Source organism: Mercenaria mercenaria, chromosome 7 (assembly GCF_021730395.1).
Source record: "Mercenaria mercenaria strain notata chromosome 7, MADL_Memer_1, whole genome shotgun sequence".
NCBI classification, from domain to species: Eukaryota; Metazoa; Mollusca; class Bivalvia; order Venerida; family Veneridae; genus Mercenaria; species Mercenaria mercenaria.
In genome coordinates, this window is record NC_069367.1 from 24,560,739 (window position 1) to 24,575,765 (window position 15,027).

The 15,027-nt window shown below is 33.2% G+C and overlaps 1 protein-coding gene across 2 annotated transcripts in view; it reads right to left on the minus strand.

The window, feature by feature from the left end:
- Positions 1-2,356: 2,356 nt before the first annotated feature.
- The window catches only part of LOC123554697 (uncharacterized), a 43,527-nt gene continuing 30,856 nt past the window's right edge, over positions 2,357-15,027 (minus strand). For both annotated transcript variants that reach the window (XM_053547806.1, XM_053547805.1), the window contains 8 exons: positions 14,529-14,705; positions 14,241-14,279; positions 12,412-12,432; positions 10,821-11,150; positions 9,439-9,774; positions 8,728-9,057; positions 7,915-8,256; positions 2,357-7,372 (listed from right to left, as the gene is read on the minus strand). In XM_053547806.1, coding sequence (XP_053403781.1) covers positions 7,182-7,372; positions 7,915-8,256; positions 8,728-9,057; positions 9,439-9,774; positions 10,821-11,150; positions 12,412-12,432; positions 14,241-14,279; positions 14,529-14,705 — 1,766 coding nt within the window. In that variant the 3' untranslated portion in view covers positions 2,357-7,181. The remainder of the gene's footprint in view (positions 7,373-7,914; positions 8,257-8,727; positions 9,058-9,438; positions 9,775-10,820; positions 11,151-12,411; positions 12,433-14,240; positions 14,280-14,528; positions 14,706-15,027) is intronic.

Below are 15,027 nucleotides of genomic sequence, written 5' to 3' on the forward strand. Positions count from 1 at the left end.
TATACTGGTCTAGGTAATTAAATGAAAGGAGTTCATTGGACTACTATTCTTTGGAGGGAACTTCATGAATAAATACCAAAGGAGCTAACAAAATATAATTAATCTAACCCTTACCCTGCTAAATTTCTATAATGAACTTGTCAATCTTTCAATTTGGACAGTACCATTAGCTGTTTAAGGGGTGCTTACCAAAAAAAAAAATACTGACTGAATGGCAAACAATGCAGATCTTGATCAGAATGCACGGATGTGCTGGCTGATTAAAATCTTCACTAGTCTCAAAGGCAGAATCAGCTGTGTCCAGCTGGTAAGGGTTAAGGAATATAAAAAGGAAAATTCATCTTCGTAAAACTTTATTAAATACAATTTACAAATATACATGAAAAATTTATATTTCTTTCCATCCGTCTTTAGTTTAAAATATGACACAAATGAACAATCTAATTTTCCAGGAATAAATTCTGATTTTTTTTTTCAAATGAAAGTTTAAACAGTATTTACTTGACGATAAATTATTTACAATGAATCACTAGAAAATACCTATATTTTAAAGCCAATTTTACTAAAAAGTTTTTAACCATGAATATGTGAAATCATCAACATGCATACAGATGTCAAATATGCAAATGACTTATGAGGTTAACTAACATCTATTCTGTATATCCTGGCCATAATGGCTGCACAACCTGTAGCGCCATTATGTAACTATGTGTGCCATTATGACTTAAAAGTCGTTGATTTAATAACGTTTTAATTACATACCAAACTGAAACTACATTTTATACCATACCGATGTTGCTATGCAACAAACTTACAAACACAGGTCTGTGTATCTAGGGCACTGGTTATCCGGGGCTATAATTACCTGTTCAGTTTAACATCATTTCCAAACGTATTGTTCAAAGATAACCTGTATTTTAGCATCCTTACTGAAGTATTTCCAGTCCGCCACATATCCAATTTCTTTCACGATGATCAGTTTTCAATAAACAGTAGCCTGTAACAAGTTTGATATGCATAGTTATGTTATCTCTCTCTCTCTCTCTCTCTCTCTGCACATGTATTTTTCTGATGTTATTTTTCTGTTTCTGAAAATCTTCTAGACAGCTTTTTACCGAGGTGCTGATACAACTACAGAAAATGGACTTTAATCCTCTGTACGACTCGATCCTTCGGACTCCCGAACGTATCCAGGAAGCGTCAAAGTTATCCGTTAACCGAATCTTACATGAAGCCCTTTGTCGGCATAAATCACAAGTCGATGAGCTAATGGTCTCGTAAAGGGATGAAAATAATTGTGAAAATGATGAAAACAACTGAGTTAATGATGATGAAGAAAGCTTTTTTGACACGTAAGAGGACTTGAATATTGACCTTTTTCTTCTTAAAGGCACTGACCTCTAGATTTTGGCTAAAAATATTTATCTTTCGTATTTAAGTTTGGTCGTATTTTGAACAATAGAATACACACTGGAAAAGACTTTCGACCATGCCTTTTTAACGGCTAATATACTTTTTCAGGAATAACGTGAAACCCGGAAACTTTACACAGGTGTTCCGAAAGGACACATCTGTTAAACCAGATGATAAAAGTTTTTACAGGTTGTTCATAAACAAAACTATTTGCGCAAAACTTTGGATTTTTGCTCGATTTTTCAAACTGAAGAAATTGTTAGCGAATATCTCAAAACTTAAGAATCCACAATTTATATATAAAATATTATTTAAAGCGGGCTTTTATATTTGTTTTAGCTAGTTTGTGATAAAATCTTCAAGCATAATTGAATCAGTATCGAGTCTGCTTTCAAGAAAAGAAAACAGTATTGATTATATGGTGCATTCGTGATTTAGTGGGTCTAGAACACACAGGTTTCATGTCGAGCGGCCAACACCTAAACTACTGGACCACCGCTCCCCTTTCAAGCTGTTAAACATTTGAATGAAAATTTAACGCCAAAAGATAACTATAATACAAATAATTTAAGGATGTTAATATCTTATAGATTAAACTAGATTTGCCGAAACCTGTAGAAACAAATTACATATAATTTGATTCATTCTATAGTCTGTCTGAAGAAAGTATTACCCTTTATGTAAAATAGATTTTTTTTCAGATAAAAACTATTTTTTGTTTATTTTTTTGTTTAGTTTAATATCACACCGACACAATTATAGGTCATATGGCGACTTTTCAAATTTTCTTTGTGGAGGAAGAAACCAGGTGCCCCTGCGGGCATTATTTCATCACAAGCCGGTACCTTGGTAGACCCACTGACCTTCGCAAGCAAGCTGGTTCTATTTATTTATTCAAATAATTGAAACAAGATTACACCACAGAAAAAAAAAACACATCACATGTTATCACTGTACTTGTTAATAGCGATTGTATTTTATAATCACACATAAGAATTTTGTTTCATTCGTAGGGAGATAAAAAAAATAATAATCAAAATACCCTTGTAAAGGAGAGATCGTATTTGTACACAAATCCGTTGTATTTTCTACTTTTAGAACTGATTAGACATTGAACGGAACATCCATGTTTTTTGTGAACAGTGATGTTTTTCAAACGGCCTGAACTTTCTTAAAACACAAATTATTTCAATAATTTTTTGATCAATGGAAAGTTTATAAAACAAGCAATTTATTAATTAATTTTAATTATTGTTTCGAAATATAATGGATTTATTATGAACAATTAACTTACAATGTTTTTCTACAAGTTTTGAACATCACAACGCCGCTTTTAAAATTATATGTCATTTAAACCGTTTATTCATTTATGAATAAATGTAACACCTCGCATTGTCATATTGTCGCACTGTCGCTTGGGATTAAATTTCCGGACAAATTGATCGATGTAATTTTTTCTGGGTACTATTTATCAATACCACGGTGATGTAGTAAGAAATTATCCACTACACCGGGCGACAATGCGACAATGCGAGGTTTTACTAATTATCGCAACTATGTCTATTGGATTTCAATTTCACGACGCGAGAATTAAGTAAGACATGCGACAATTAAGACGATAATTATCGCCCTCTTAACCTCGCGAGGATTGTTAAATGTCGCATGTACATATGTATTTGGACAGGGCGACAACGCGAATTATCGCGTTGTCGCGTGATGGCGAGGCGACAATTTAAGTGGCACGAACAGGATTCCGTATTTTGCTCAGATGTTTATGCGTGACGTCACGGCGATCTCTCCTATTCCAGTATAATTTAGTTAAAAAATATTCAGATTCAGCATGTAAGTAAGCGGTTGATTAGAAATGTATTAAAGATATTATATATATCACACTGATGAAATAATACATTCTTAAAATGAAATACAAAAATTATAATTATAAGCTTCAAATTAAATAAAGAAATAAAAATCCATGATAAATTACTAAATAGAACGACATGTCAAATATTGCCAACATTACAGACCTTATATGAACTGTCATACAATACACTGAATACAGGTAAAATACTTTTCATACAATACAGTGAAAAGAGTTACAATGATGTAGAATCCAACAACAAGTAAAGTACTTTCTATTTAGAATGACCATAATATTGATTATCTTTTTTGAAGTTTTCTTATTATTCTTTTAAAGATTGTCGCTATATTAAGGTAGTTCTGCACGTTTGATAAACCGGAAGTGATGGCGTAACGTCATTTTTTCCGGAAAATGTAGAATAAAGACTGGATTCAGCGTATGGAAATGAAAATCATTTTATGGATTAATCGTAACCTGTGAGTAAATTTATTACAGTGGCTCTGTTGCTATATTTCTTCAGTCGAAATCTGATATTAAACATAGCACACGTTAAATAATTCAAAATACTAGAGAGTTTGAGATTTCAACCTTCGCATTCCCCTTCAACGTCTCTTGCGAAGTTAACGTATGAAGTTGAAGTTCGATTAAAATTCCTTGAGATTTCAAACTTTAGAATGAACCTTACTGCTTTTAATCCGCCCATTCAATTTATCCGTAATTATGATCGGTTTTTTTTTTGTTCGTACATTTTGATATCAATTGTCCGAAAGGGCACGACTTTTACAAGAGGTTTTAAAAAAGAAAATCAAATAAAAACATTTCAGTTAATATAATCATTACATGGATACTAGTGCGATTACGATATAAAAAAAACGAAACAATGTGAACAATGTAAAAACTCGTTGGTGTTGTTCCGAACATTTAGGTTTTATATAAAATGATGTCAGTATACAATGCATGATTGTAAATCATACATGAGAGGAAACAAAAATGATGATCATATCAACGTATTCTATTGTTGATGATGTTCTTCAAAGATAATACAGTTAATATTTGTTTAAACAAAAACATGAGACACCAACTATTACAAATGCATTTCTCGATATACTTTGAAGTTAAGTTAAATATATACGATAAAGCAAACACAAAAAGCATGACCATAAAATAGAAAGGACAGATTCATCCGTCATACTGTTGACTAGTAGTTCATAGAGTTTTTCTTAAAGTTTTTTATTTTACTTTGAATTGGTACTTTGTACATCCAATGCCTTAAAAGACGCGTTTTACTTGTAGACTCTCATAAACAATGTACCTGATGAAAATCTAACCTTTTAAAAGTTATGTTGATAACATGAGCCAATATACACAATTTATGAATACATTTAACAAGCAATTTGAAACAAATGTAAGATACTCCCGTGATATCATACGTTTTGGCATCGTGACACTCTGTATGACTCTGTGTAATGCCAAACTCTCAGACAGCACAATATAATCATGCCAAGTCACCAGTTGTCTAACGAAACAGTCAAGAAATGTTAGGTGGAGACGAAAATTGTCGCACAAAATAACATGTGGGCATATACACGTACTTGTTTGAATATATTATTTCATAAGTAAAGCATGTGCAGATTCAGGAATTTTGGTTAGAGGGACATCAACTTTAAAGAGGGGGTCACCCATTTCAGGTGTGGGGTGGGGGGGGGGGTCACACCGAGTTCCAAGACCGATGTTTTTGCCAGGCTCTGGGTCCATGCATGTAAAGAATGGAGTTATCCCATACGGCTAACAGGAAACTTCTCGCATCATGATATCATAGATCTGAAATTGTCTGATACTTCAGAAGAATTTTCCGTTACATTTTATGTTTATAATTAAAACGCAATTGTCGTATTAAGTGGCCGACACAACGGATTGATTTTATTTGGAAGTGAAAATAAAATGTTCCACCAAATGATAATCGCGCGTTATTATTCATTTTTTAAGTAAAATGACTGTCATGACATGTGCCTCCATCCAGATTTCAGTCTTTGATGACGAGTATGTGGACAGAGTAGATGTAAAAAAACTGAATTTTTGACTTTCGCGATATCACATCTTCGGACGTTTAAAACTTCACTTCATACGACAAAAAGGCCCATCTGGTATAATTGATACCGCCTGGGGACACAAATATGCCGTAGAAGTTAAAGTTTGAACAATATTTCAAAGATTCTCAAAATCAGTTGATAACTTTATACTTCCAAGTTCAGTTCAATGTATTTAGTTAAAATCATTAGCCATACAAAACTTCATCATTCTCACACTTATTGATAGTGCTTCGCATCAAATTCAGTCTAATTATACAATGGGATAATCGAATAACTTAATAAGCAGAAATCCTGAAACTAAGCTTTTTATTTCACAAAGTGATAAAGAGAAGTCTTAGGCTTACTTGATATTACATGGAAAACTTTAGTAGCAACGTCTGATATAAATAAAATACACGCATATCGCGGACGTTTTACCCCAAATATATATGAGAGACTTTGAAGGGGAAGGCGAAGGTTGAAATCTCAAACTCTCTAATGTCTTAACATTAGCGTGAAATGTTCGGTTTACTTTAATCATGGTCAAATATCTCAAAAATAAGCACATGGACCTATACATTTTATTTCATCAAATCATAGGTATTGTCTTTATTTAAAGTTGTGAGAAGTTTCATCAAAATCTACATTGTAGAAAAATTTCTATACACGAAAATATTATGAATGTTATGATTTTCCCTTAGACTCCCGTTAGGAAGTATTGCGTGAGGTCTCTATTTTTCAAATAAGTCTAGCAAAAAATCAAACACACGACCAATCTTTTTCATTTGCTGAATTTTCTAGGTATATTCTGAAGTTTTGGAAAATCGGAGTTTAATCAAATTCTACATTGCAGAAACAGTTTCGATCAAAACGTCAGAACTACCTTAAAAGGAAAAAAGCTGTAAAAGTAGTATAACTGTTATATTTTCGTTTCTTCTACATTAATACAGCAGGATTTCTTTTAAGTGGCTGGCACAAATATTCAGGTTAACTGCGCTAACAGATTGTTTAAAATAGAGGAGTAAATATAAAGTAAATTCCCGGGGCTTACATTAACGTGAAAGACGCGTAGCTAGTAATATGTCATTGGGTTTTCGTGATATTTTACTGCATACATTCACAGAGAAATGAGTGTCTCTATTTACATCATTCTGTGTTTTTACTTTATACTGAGTTGTAAAAGCTCGGCCTCTAATTGAAATCAGTTCTTTTTATGGTTGAAACTGTTGTCCATAAACCGAGAAATTACATTTAGTGACAGAATAATACCCATTGAAGAATAGTTCATGGAAATTAGTTGTTTTTAGAGAATCGGGAGATATCAGAAAATATTTCAATTTCACCTGAATGCTTTTGCATATCTTACAATACATTTGTGCCATTTTGGTTCACTCGCACTACGTCGTTTGTGAAATTAAACATATATTACAAAAGCAAATATATGGAATGAGTCTGACTTCATACAACAAATACACACAGACACGTACATAAAATACATACATTTGAATTAGTTATAATATCCTTATACCTACATCAACATTTTGGAACAACAGAGTATCATACTCAAGCAAACGGTTACAAGTAGCCATAAAAAAGTGACATGGAATTCTGCGTAATCTGGTAAAGTGAAAAAACACGACATTATAATATCTCTTTTGTTTGCCAAGAAAATGAAATTGTTGAAATTGTTTAAGTTCACTTGTTTCTTTACCTTTTCTGTCATCACAGCAATGCATAAGGACAACATTAATATAAACAGATGAATAAATAGTTGGTTCATCAGGTGGTTCATCAAGTCTTTAATATTAACTCGATACCTCCGACATAACACATACTTATGTTCATGTGAAGTTGCAAGTGTCATCGCAAAAGTTACAAAATGGAGCTGTGCTGGGTATTGTAGTAATGTTTGTACATGTTCCAGCCGAGCAATGACCTAGTGCTACACCGTTAGAATAACACAGTATGTATCCGTGACAGTCAAATGTATTTTTGTAGTAGAAAGTAGTCGTGTTGCCCTCTAAGCAAGGATCTGAAATAAGATATGATATTTCGATCTCTTTATCATTACAAAATGAATTCAAAAATATGTAAAAGATCATGGTCCATTTAACGGATGTTAGAACTCGTTAGAAAACTTACATTTTAATATCACATAACAAAACAGTTCATAGTTTTTGTTTTCTTAATAAATTGAAATCAGTAAAGAACGTGTATGCCTTAAATAAAAATGGGAAAACTACTTATAGAGCTATTTTGAAATAAAAAAAACAACAACAATTCATTATCTTAAGTAAATTCCACATGTTATTTGAAAACAAACAACCATAGCATATCCATTAAGTGATTTTCCCTTTCATAGTTCTGCGTCGCTCTCTTCGAAACCTGAGATTAAATATTATCAGTTTGTCAGTTACCGGGTATCTAAACTTATCAAAAAACACGTTATATAGCTGTTTCATAATACTCTTCTATACTCTCCTACAAAATAATACCGATGGTTTTACATTTTAATATTTAAATTTAAGTTTCCTTTAAAACTACAACGCACGAATTAAGCACGAGTTTTCTTACATTCTAAAACTAGTAGGGTTTTGTTGTTGGAGACAAGTATAGGCGTAGGGTCATTATTTTCAAACAACCCACATCTAAACTCTGTATTGTTATATGACTGTAGATCGAAAGAAAGTTCTATCTTTCTCAATTCTGCTGGTTCTGTGCAAGTACTTTCTTCCGTCTCAAAAGAATTTATATCAAAATCTTCAAAGTCGTTGGATCCGGCGGATCTGGTCTGTATTTTTAATGTCCGGTTTTCAACAGGGTAACCGACGTGTCCTGAGCAAATCATATATTTATCAGTTTGAATGCTATCTATAACGATACTTTGCATCTCAAAAGCAGGCGCACTGGGTTCACCTGTAATAGTACAGAAATTTATGAAATATACAAAAACACGATATATTCAAAAGTATAACGTTGTTATGACGTTGTTGGACAAGAATATCTGATTAACTCTAGGACTATAAGCATTCGTAATTGTATGTTCAATAATATATACTCTGGATTTATTCGCTTATTCATAAGAGCAGACTACTATATCACCTTAAGTTTCTTAAGTAATGGCAAAAAAATTTTTTTGAATTTTGAAAGTTTTAAGACTATAAAACTTTGCTTCTTTATGGCTATAGATCTTTGCTCGAGTTTATGGCTCTATATGTTATTCACGTGAAGATAGTGCACCTCTTTTCAGATTGTAACAATATGGATCATTATTCTAAGATATAACGAAACTATAAGCTTTTGATAACCATGCGTAATGTAGGCGTTATCATCAAGTATAGAAACCTACGAAATACGACGTTATATGTGAATCAAACAATAACTTACGCGTTACATCTAATTTCATTCTACTCTTTATAGAACCGTCATCAGCTGGTTCGCAATAATATATACCACTGTTGTTGCAGGATACCGATTGTATAGTGAGTTCTATTGTCTTGTTGGTATCTTCATCTGATGCTAAAATACTTATGCCATCCACTGAACAGGTAGCAGCATTAGAACTATCTGAACGGCATATCTCCACTACAGGGCTGTCTTTGGAAAAAGACCATGAAATAACTGCTCCCGACGAACCCTTTTCCCCGGTAAGAATACATCGAATATTTTTGCTAGTGTTAATCTCTGCTGAATCTTCTTCAACAGTAAAATAAATAGCTGAAAATATATTTAAAAGCCATGATTTCAAATCTCTGTTACAGAAGTCAATCTTACAAACTACAAAACAAGAAAAAATAAGTCCATGTTTAATGACTTAATGATGTGACCTAGTTATTTTTCAAACAGCCAGTTTTATGTAAAAAAAAGATCAATATCCATTACTACCAAAGGAACAGCCATGTTCCTATAAATAAAATGTCGTAAGAGTCGTCCTCAATTACTGTAATTGAAGGTCAAAACTGTCCTCAGTTACCGTCTTCAATAATTAACTTAAAGTTGTAGTAGTAATCTTATCTCAAGAAAAAATTGAGAACATCTTTCTATTCATTAAAATCCGCTTTGTACTACACATTCACAGTGTTTTTAGAACAATTTTACCTGCTTCATCAACATTTATAGTTTCTACATCGGATGCATATATCCGTTCATAGCTGTCAGATGTCTCACAAATGAATTCATGACCATCTATGTCACTCGTGACGTAGAAGGTATACGCTATACTTCCAAGGTAGGTACAGTTGCCGTCATCAAAGTTGTCTTGTCCTGAAAGATCTGCTTCGGCCACAAGTGAAAATGTGTCGTTGGATGATGCTCTTGTTTTAAGTGTCAATTGCCCTTTTGGATTGCCAATTGCCCCCGAGCAGGAAACTGCCATTTCTGATCCAAGGTAGAACCTTTCTGGTGTCTTTGATAAATAGGGATTTGTTGGGAGACCTATAGTACAATTTAAGTGTATGATTAAATTGTATGTTTGGTCATATTATGGACATTAGAATATGAGTTTTTGTTTTTAAAATATTTTATAAATGCCAAATCAAGATAAAATAAAAAAGAAGTTTTCCGCTGTCGTCGTTACCAATAGCGCTACGGCGGATTTAGTGTTCAAGGTACGCAGAATATAGATATTTATAATCGAGGCAGTTTAAATCGAGTAAAGCGTTACAAACGCTTTTCGATTTTTATTGTAAAAAGTAGTAAAAACAACTAATTCTCCTGTGTTTCCGTAACATAGTCTGTCAGTAATATTTTTTTTATTTTATTTGGGTTTTACGGCGCACCAACAAAGTATAGGTTATATGGCGCCAAACAGGACTACAAATTCTTAAGAAATATAGCATTAATTTCCAGATAAAATTGCTGTTGTTGTCGAACGATCTGGAGGCCAGTGCCTTTAAATGTATTTCTATGATACATGTAGTGATTAATATTTAGTTCGACAAAAACAATAACATATAAGGAAAAGAATTCGATTCGAGTACTGTTTGAGTTTTGTTTATGTACTAGCAATACATATCGAATAGGTGCATTAATGCTGGTAAATCGAATTCAGTGAAACTTGTAATATTTGTTTGAAATAACAGTGTGCACTGAATCGTCTTATTTCCGTTAATTAAATACTGGGTAAATGCTGGATAACTTTGGTTACGCTCTACTAAAACAAAATTTCGTTTAAATGTTCATTATTTGATGGTTGTATTAAAGGGATTGTTTTGTACATTCTGATATTCAAAAATAGAATATTTACCTTTTGAAGCGTTTTATAAACAAAAATAAAATGGAAGTAATGTACATTACAGGGAAATATGTCTTTCATCCTCGATAATTGTAAATATCTAATGTATGGAAAAGCATCTTTGTTGCAATGTTGTAGAACACGGCTAGAGAATCGGTCATGGTAAACTACAAAAGATTTCCACATGCCATTACTTCTTGCTCACTTAGCTTTGTAATATTATATTCAATCTATTAACTATACTCACTCTGTACACTTAATGTCCCAGTAGATTGTACCAAAGAGGTGCCATTATACACCACCGTATAGTCTCCGTCGTGACTGCACACTACAGGGAGGAACTGTATCTTTATTTGTGCTGCTTCAATTATAATGGCTATTGCATCTTGCAAAATGTACGAAGCCCGGTCATTAGTTGACGTTGATGGAGATAACACTGTTGCATCAAATATTTGTCCAGATGAATTTGAAACGAATACTATAGCATCAGCTAATGATTCTACGGTAATGTTATGCAGTGTGCAATTTATAGACACTTCACTGCTCATCCAGCCAACTGCGTCCGAGCAGGACATATCTGTTTGTGAAGAAACAATTGAAATCTTGGAAAACGTGCAATTGACAACAAAGTAGCTATGCCAGTAATCAAAGATAAGAATGTCAATTAGTTACTAATTCAAAAGATGTTTTCATTTGTAGTAATGACGATAACCCATTCTGATGGATATAGTATCGTTTGCACACAATTATTAATTTCCATTTTATATGTACTTTATATAAGCAGATACTAATAACGAGAAATGTCATTAACACCACTTATTATAAAAATCGCAAGATTCTCTGCAGACAATAATAATTTCGAAGTTGAAACAACATTTCATATGAAGAGAAGTTCTGCTTGGAAATTCCATTCGATTTCTCTTCATTTTCGTATGTTTCCACTTAATTTTTAAGCATCGTCTAAATTTCGAAGTCTGCAGTTGTTAAAAACGACATTTATCCCTGCAAGCTTTATAGCGTACGTTTCAAGTAAATGATATTAAATATCGGTCACTATTTTCCATTACACGTAATTGTTAAAAACATGTGTTTTCTAGTTTTTGTTTACGTTTTATTATTTTTTAAATTCTTGATAACACGTATTTTTCTTATTTTAAAGGGATATTTTTGTGGGGGTTTTTTTTCTCCAGGAAATAAATTCATGATTTATTTAAACTATTCTAAAAACATACTTAAAAGGAACTAAAAAGTGTTGCTTCGTCGAATTAAATCTTTCTGTTGTAGTTGCTATTTAACTACATGTGAAGTCGTAACACTACATGTCAAATCGTGCAATCCTATATTTGACTATCAGACTCTAATGACCTCACCTTGTCCATGGCAAAAAGTCAATATCGGTAAAACCTTTGGATGTTCCTCGAAATATGACTATTGCATGTTTAAAATACAAAAGTGAAATTCACTGACTGGACACATATAACGTATTTATGTTGAATAATTAAGGGGCAATAACTCATTTAAAAATCATCCCACAGGAACAAGAAGACAATATGCGGATCATTTCCTTTTGGGACTGAAGCCTTCTATGAAGTTTCGATGAATTCCAGCCGGTAGTTGTCAAGGAATACGGGCCTTAATTATTTGTTATTGTTTTAAGTTGTGAAATATTCACACCGTATGACGTCATTCGAGGAACATCCCAATCCAGGTAGTGGAAATTGACAATTTTAAAAGTTTAACAGTCATTAAAGTGTTCAATTTACCAGACATTCAGTCACATACTATAGTTTAATAAGGGTGATTCAACGAGCAAATAACAATATAAAACAATTACTTACAAGGAGTACCTGGAGCTGGAGCTAGAAGAAAAAATATCAGTAGTGTATATAAGAAAAAAATAAAATCAAGACGCGACTTAAACAAATCTGATGGTAACAACAAGCCATAATGCCGAATTTGACAAAAAAAATTCACTGATTGTTACTACATTACGTAAATTAAGACTCATATTCGGTATGGGTAAATGATTTCAAAAAATAATACTTAAGAAACTTTAAGCGTCAAATCCATATCAAATTCTCACACCTGCAAAACCCATTATTAAATTTCAAACAACTAACTGTGGTCCTGAAAGAAGATTTAAGCTCCGAATTGTGACACTTACAAATAATTAAATTGAATTAAATTGAAGTAATGTCTCCTAACCATAACCCTTACATACAGCCCCTGAAATTGTATTTGATAGAAAAGTTTATCATTTTGGAAAATGTGATATAATCATCCTGAGTACCGACCATAAATCAACTAATGACGGAGAGAATAATTAAGGCCACTCATTAATTTTAGGTCTGAAAAAAAATATTAAATTGTATGGAGTTTTGATCAAAGATTGCCTCGTTTGCTCGTTACAACAATAATCTGCAAAAATTATCCTCTGCTTGTCAAACTGTATTGTATAAGTCGTAAAACGCTTTGTACTAATCGTAATTTGAGGTCAAACAGGTTTGTACTAATCGTTATACGAAACAAGCTTATGCAACTGGCTAGCAAAAACTAGTATTCTATTTTCCTTATAAAGGAATTAGAATGTTAACGAAACTTGATAAAACATTTAGATAATATCTAAATTTTGCACAAAATACTAAAGAAACTGCTTTTTATGCCCCCGAAGGTGGGCATATTAAAATCGCACTGTTCGTCGGTCCATGTGTGTCCGTGCGTGTGTCCGTCCGTTTAAATTCTTGTCCGAGCTGTAACTATGCCATCCATACAGGGATTTTAAAATAACTTGGCATTAATGTTTACCATAATGAGACAACATATCATGCGTACGACCGAGACCCCTAACTCAAAGGTCAACGTCACACTTTGAGGTCAAAACATAACAGAGTCAGTTTCGTGTCTGGTCAATAACTCTGCCATCCATGAAGGGATTTTCCAATAACTTGGCATAAATGTTTAACATAATGAGACGACGTGCAATGCGCAAGACCCAACCCCCTAGCTTCAAGATAAAGGTCACGCTTAGAAGTCAAATGTTAACAGGGTCTGTTTCGTGTCCGTTCCATAATTCTGCCTTGATGAAGAGATTTGGAATTACTTGGCATAAATGTTCCCACAATGAGACAACGTGTCAAGCGTAAGATCTAGAACCCCCAGCTCTAAGGTCAAGGTCACACTTAGAGGTTAAAGGTTAACATGGTCTGTTTCTTGTTCGGTCCGTAACTCTGCCACTGATGAAGGAAGGGATTTTACAATTATTTGGCATAAATGTTCCCTATATTGAGATGACGTGTTATGCGCAAGACACAGACACCTAGCTCCAAGGTCAAGGTCACACTTAGAAGTCAAATGTGTTTCTTGTCAGGTCAATAACTCTGCTATTTATCAAGGGATTTGAAAATAATTTGATACAAATGTTAACCATATTGAGAAGGCGTGTTACGCTTATGACCCGGGTCTCTAGGGTCAAGGTCACGAAATGATGTGTTTTTGCACAGACAACTTATAGCACCCATGGACATATTTCGGGGACGTTTGTCACCAATAGTGAGAGCTCTTGCTGTTTCATATTTTTGTTTTGAAATTGTTTTATGCAGATAAGTATTCCCGTAGAGAAAATGATGTTTCGCGTTATATGTATATTCTACAAATACGAAAGTCTTACTTGTTGTAGTATCATCATCCTCTAAAGGATCAACTCGACCTGAAACACAACAATCTTTCAAATTACCCAAATTAAGGCTCAATGGCATTTTAGAATATTATTCATTTTATAAAAAATTATACAAAAAAAAAACAATTTTCTAAACTTCATAATTATCTAGACATCCAAAAGTATGAATATAAGATTCCAGCAGCTGGAAAACGTATGTGTAACGAGTAATATTTACTTTATACCAGAACGATGTCATCTGCTCGCTGAGTAGGAAATGAATGACCGCTGAATACTTACACTTGCCGACATCTTCACAAGGAACGCATTTTAATGTATTTGAATCGTAACACTCTTCTACTTCACATTCCGCTTGCCTGTATGCAGTAATTCTGCTTCCTCCACATGTCAATAAAGCTCGACAATCAAATGGATGAACAACTTTAGCATCCTGTGCATGACCTTCACAAAATGTTTCTGAACGTAAACAAAAAAAAACTGGTAGTTATTCAACAAAAGGCCAAGTCATTTTGCATATATGTACTATTTCTTATACATAATGAAAATAAATTAGTGAGTTCATTTGTCTCTCAACAGTAACTACATTATAACTGTATGCTTCAACTGTATATCAGGACATTACTTAATCTATGTCTATTCTCAACATTGAAAAGAGTTAATTTTGTATAACGTTCTCATAACATCTGGGTAAAAGGGTCACTTTTACATGATCACATCAGAAAAATGTCGATTAGAATCCACCTCTTTTAAGTGGTACCACAGTTTTCTTATTTGATGT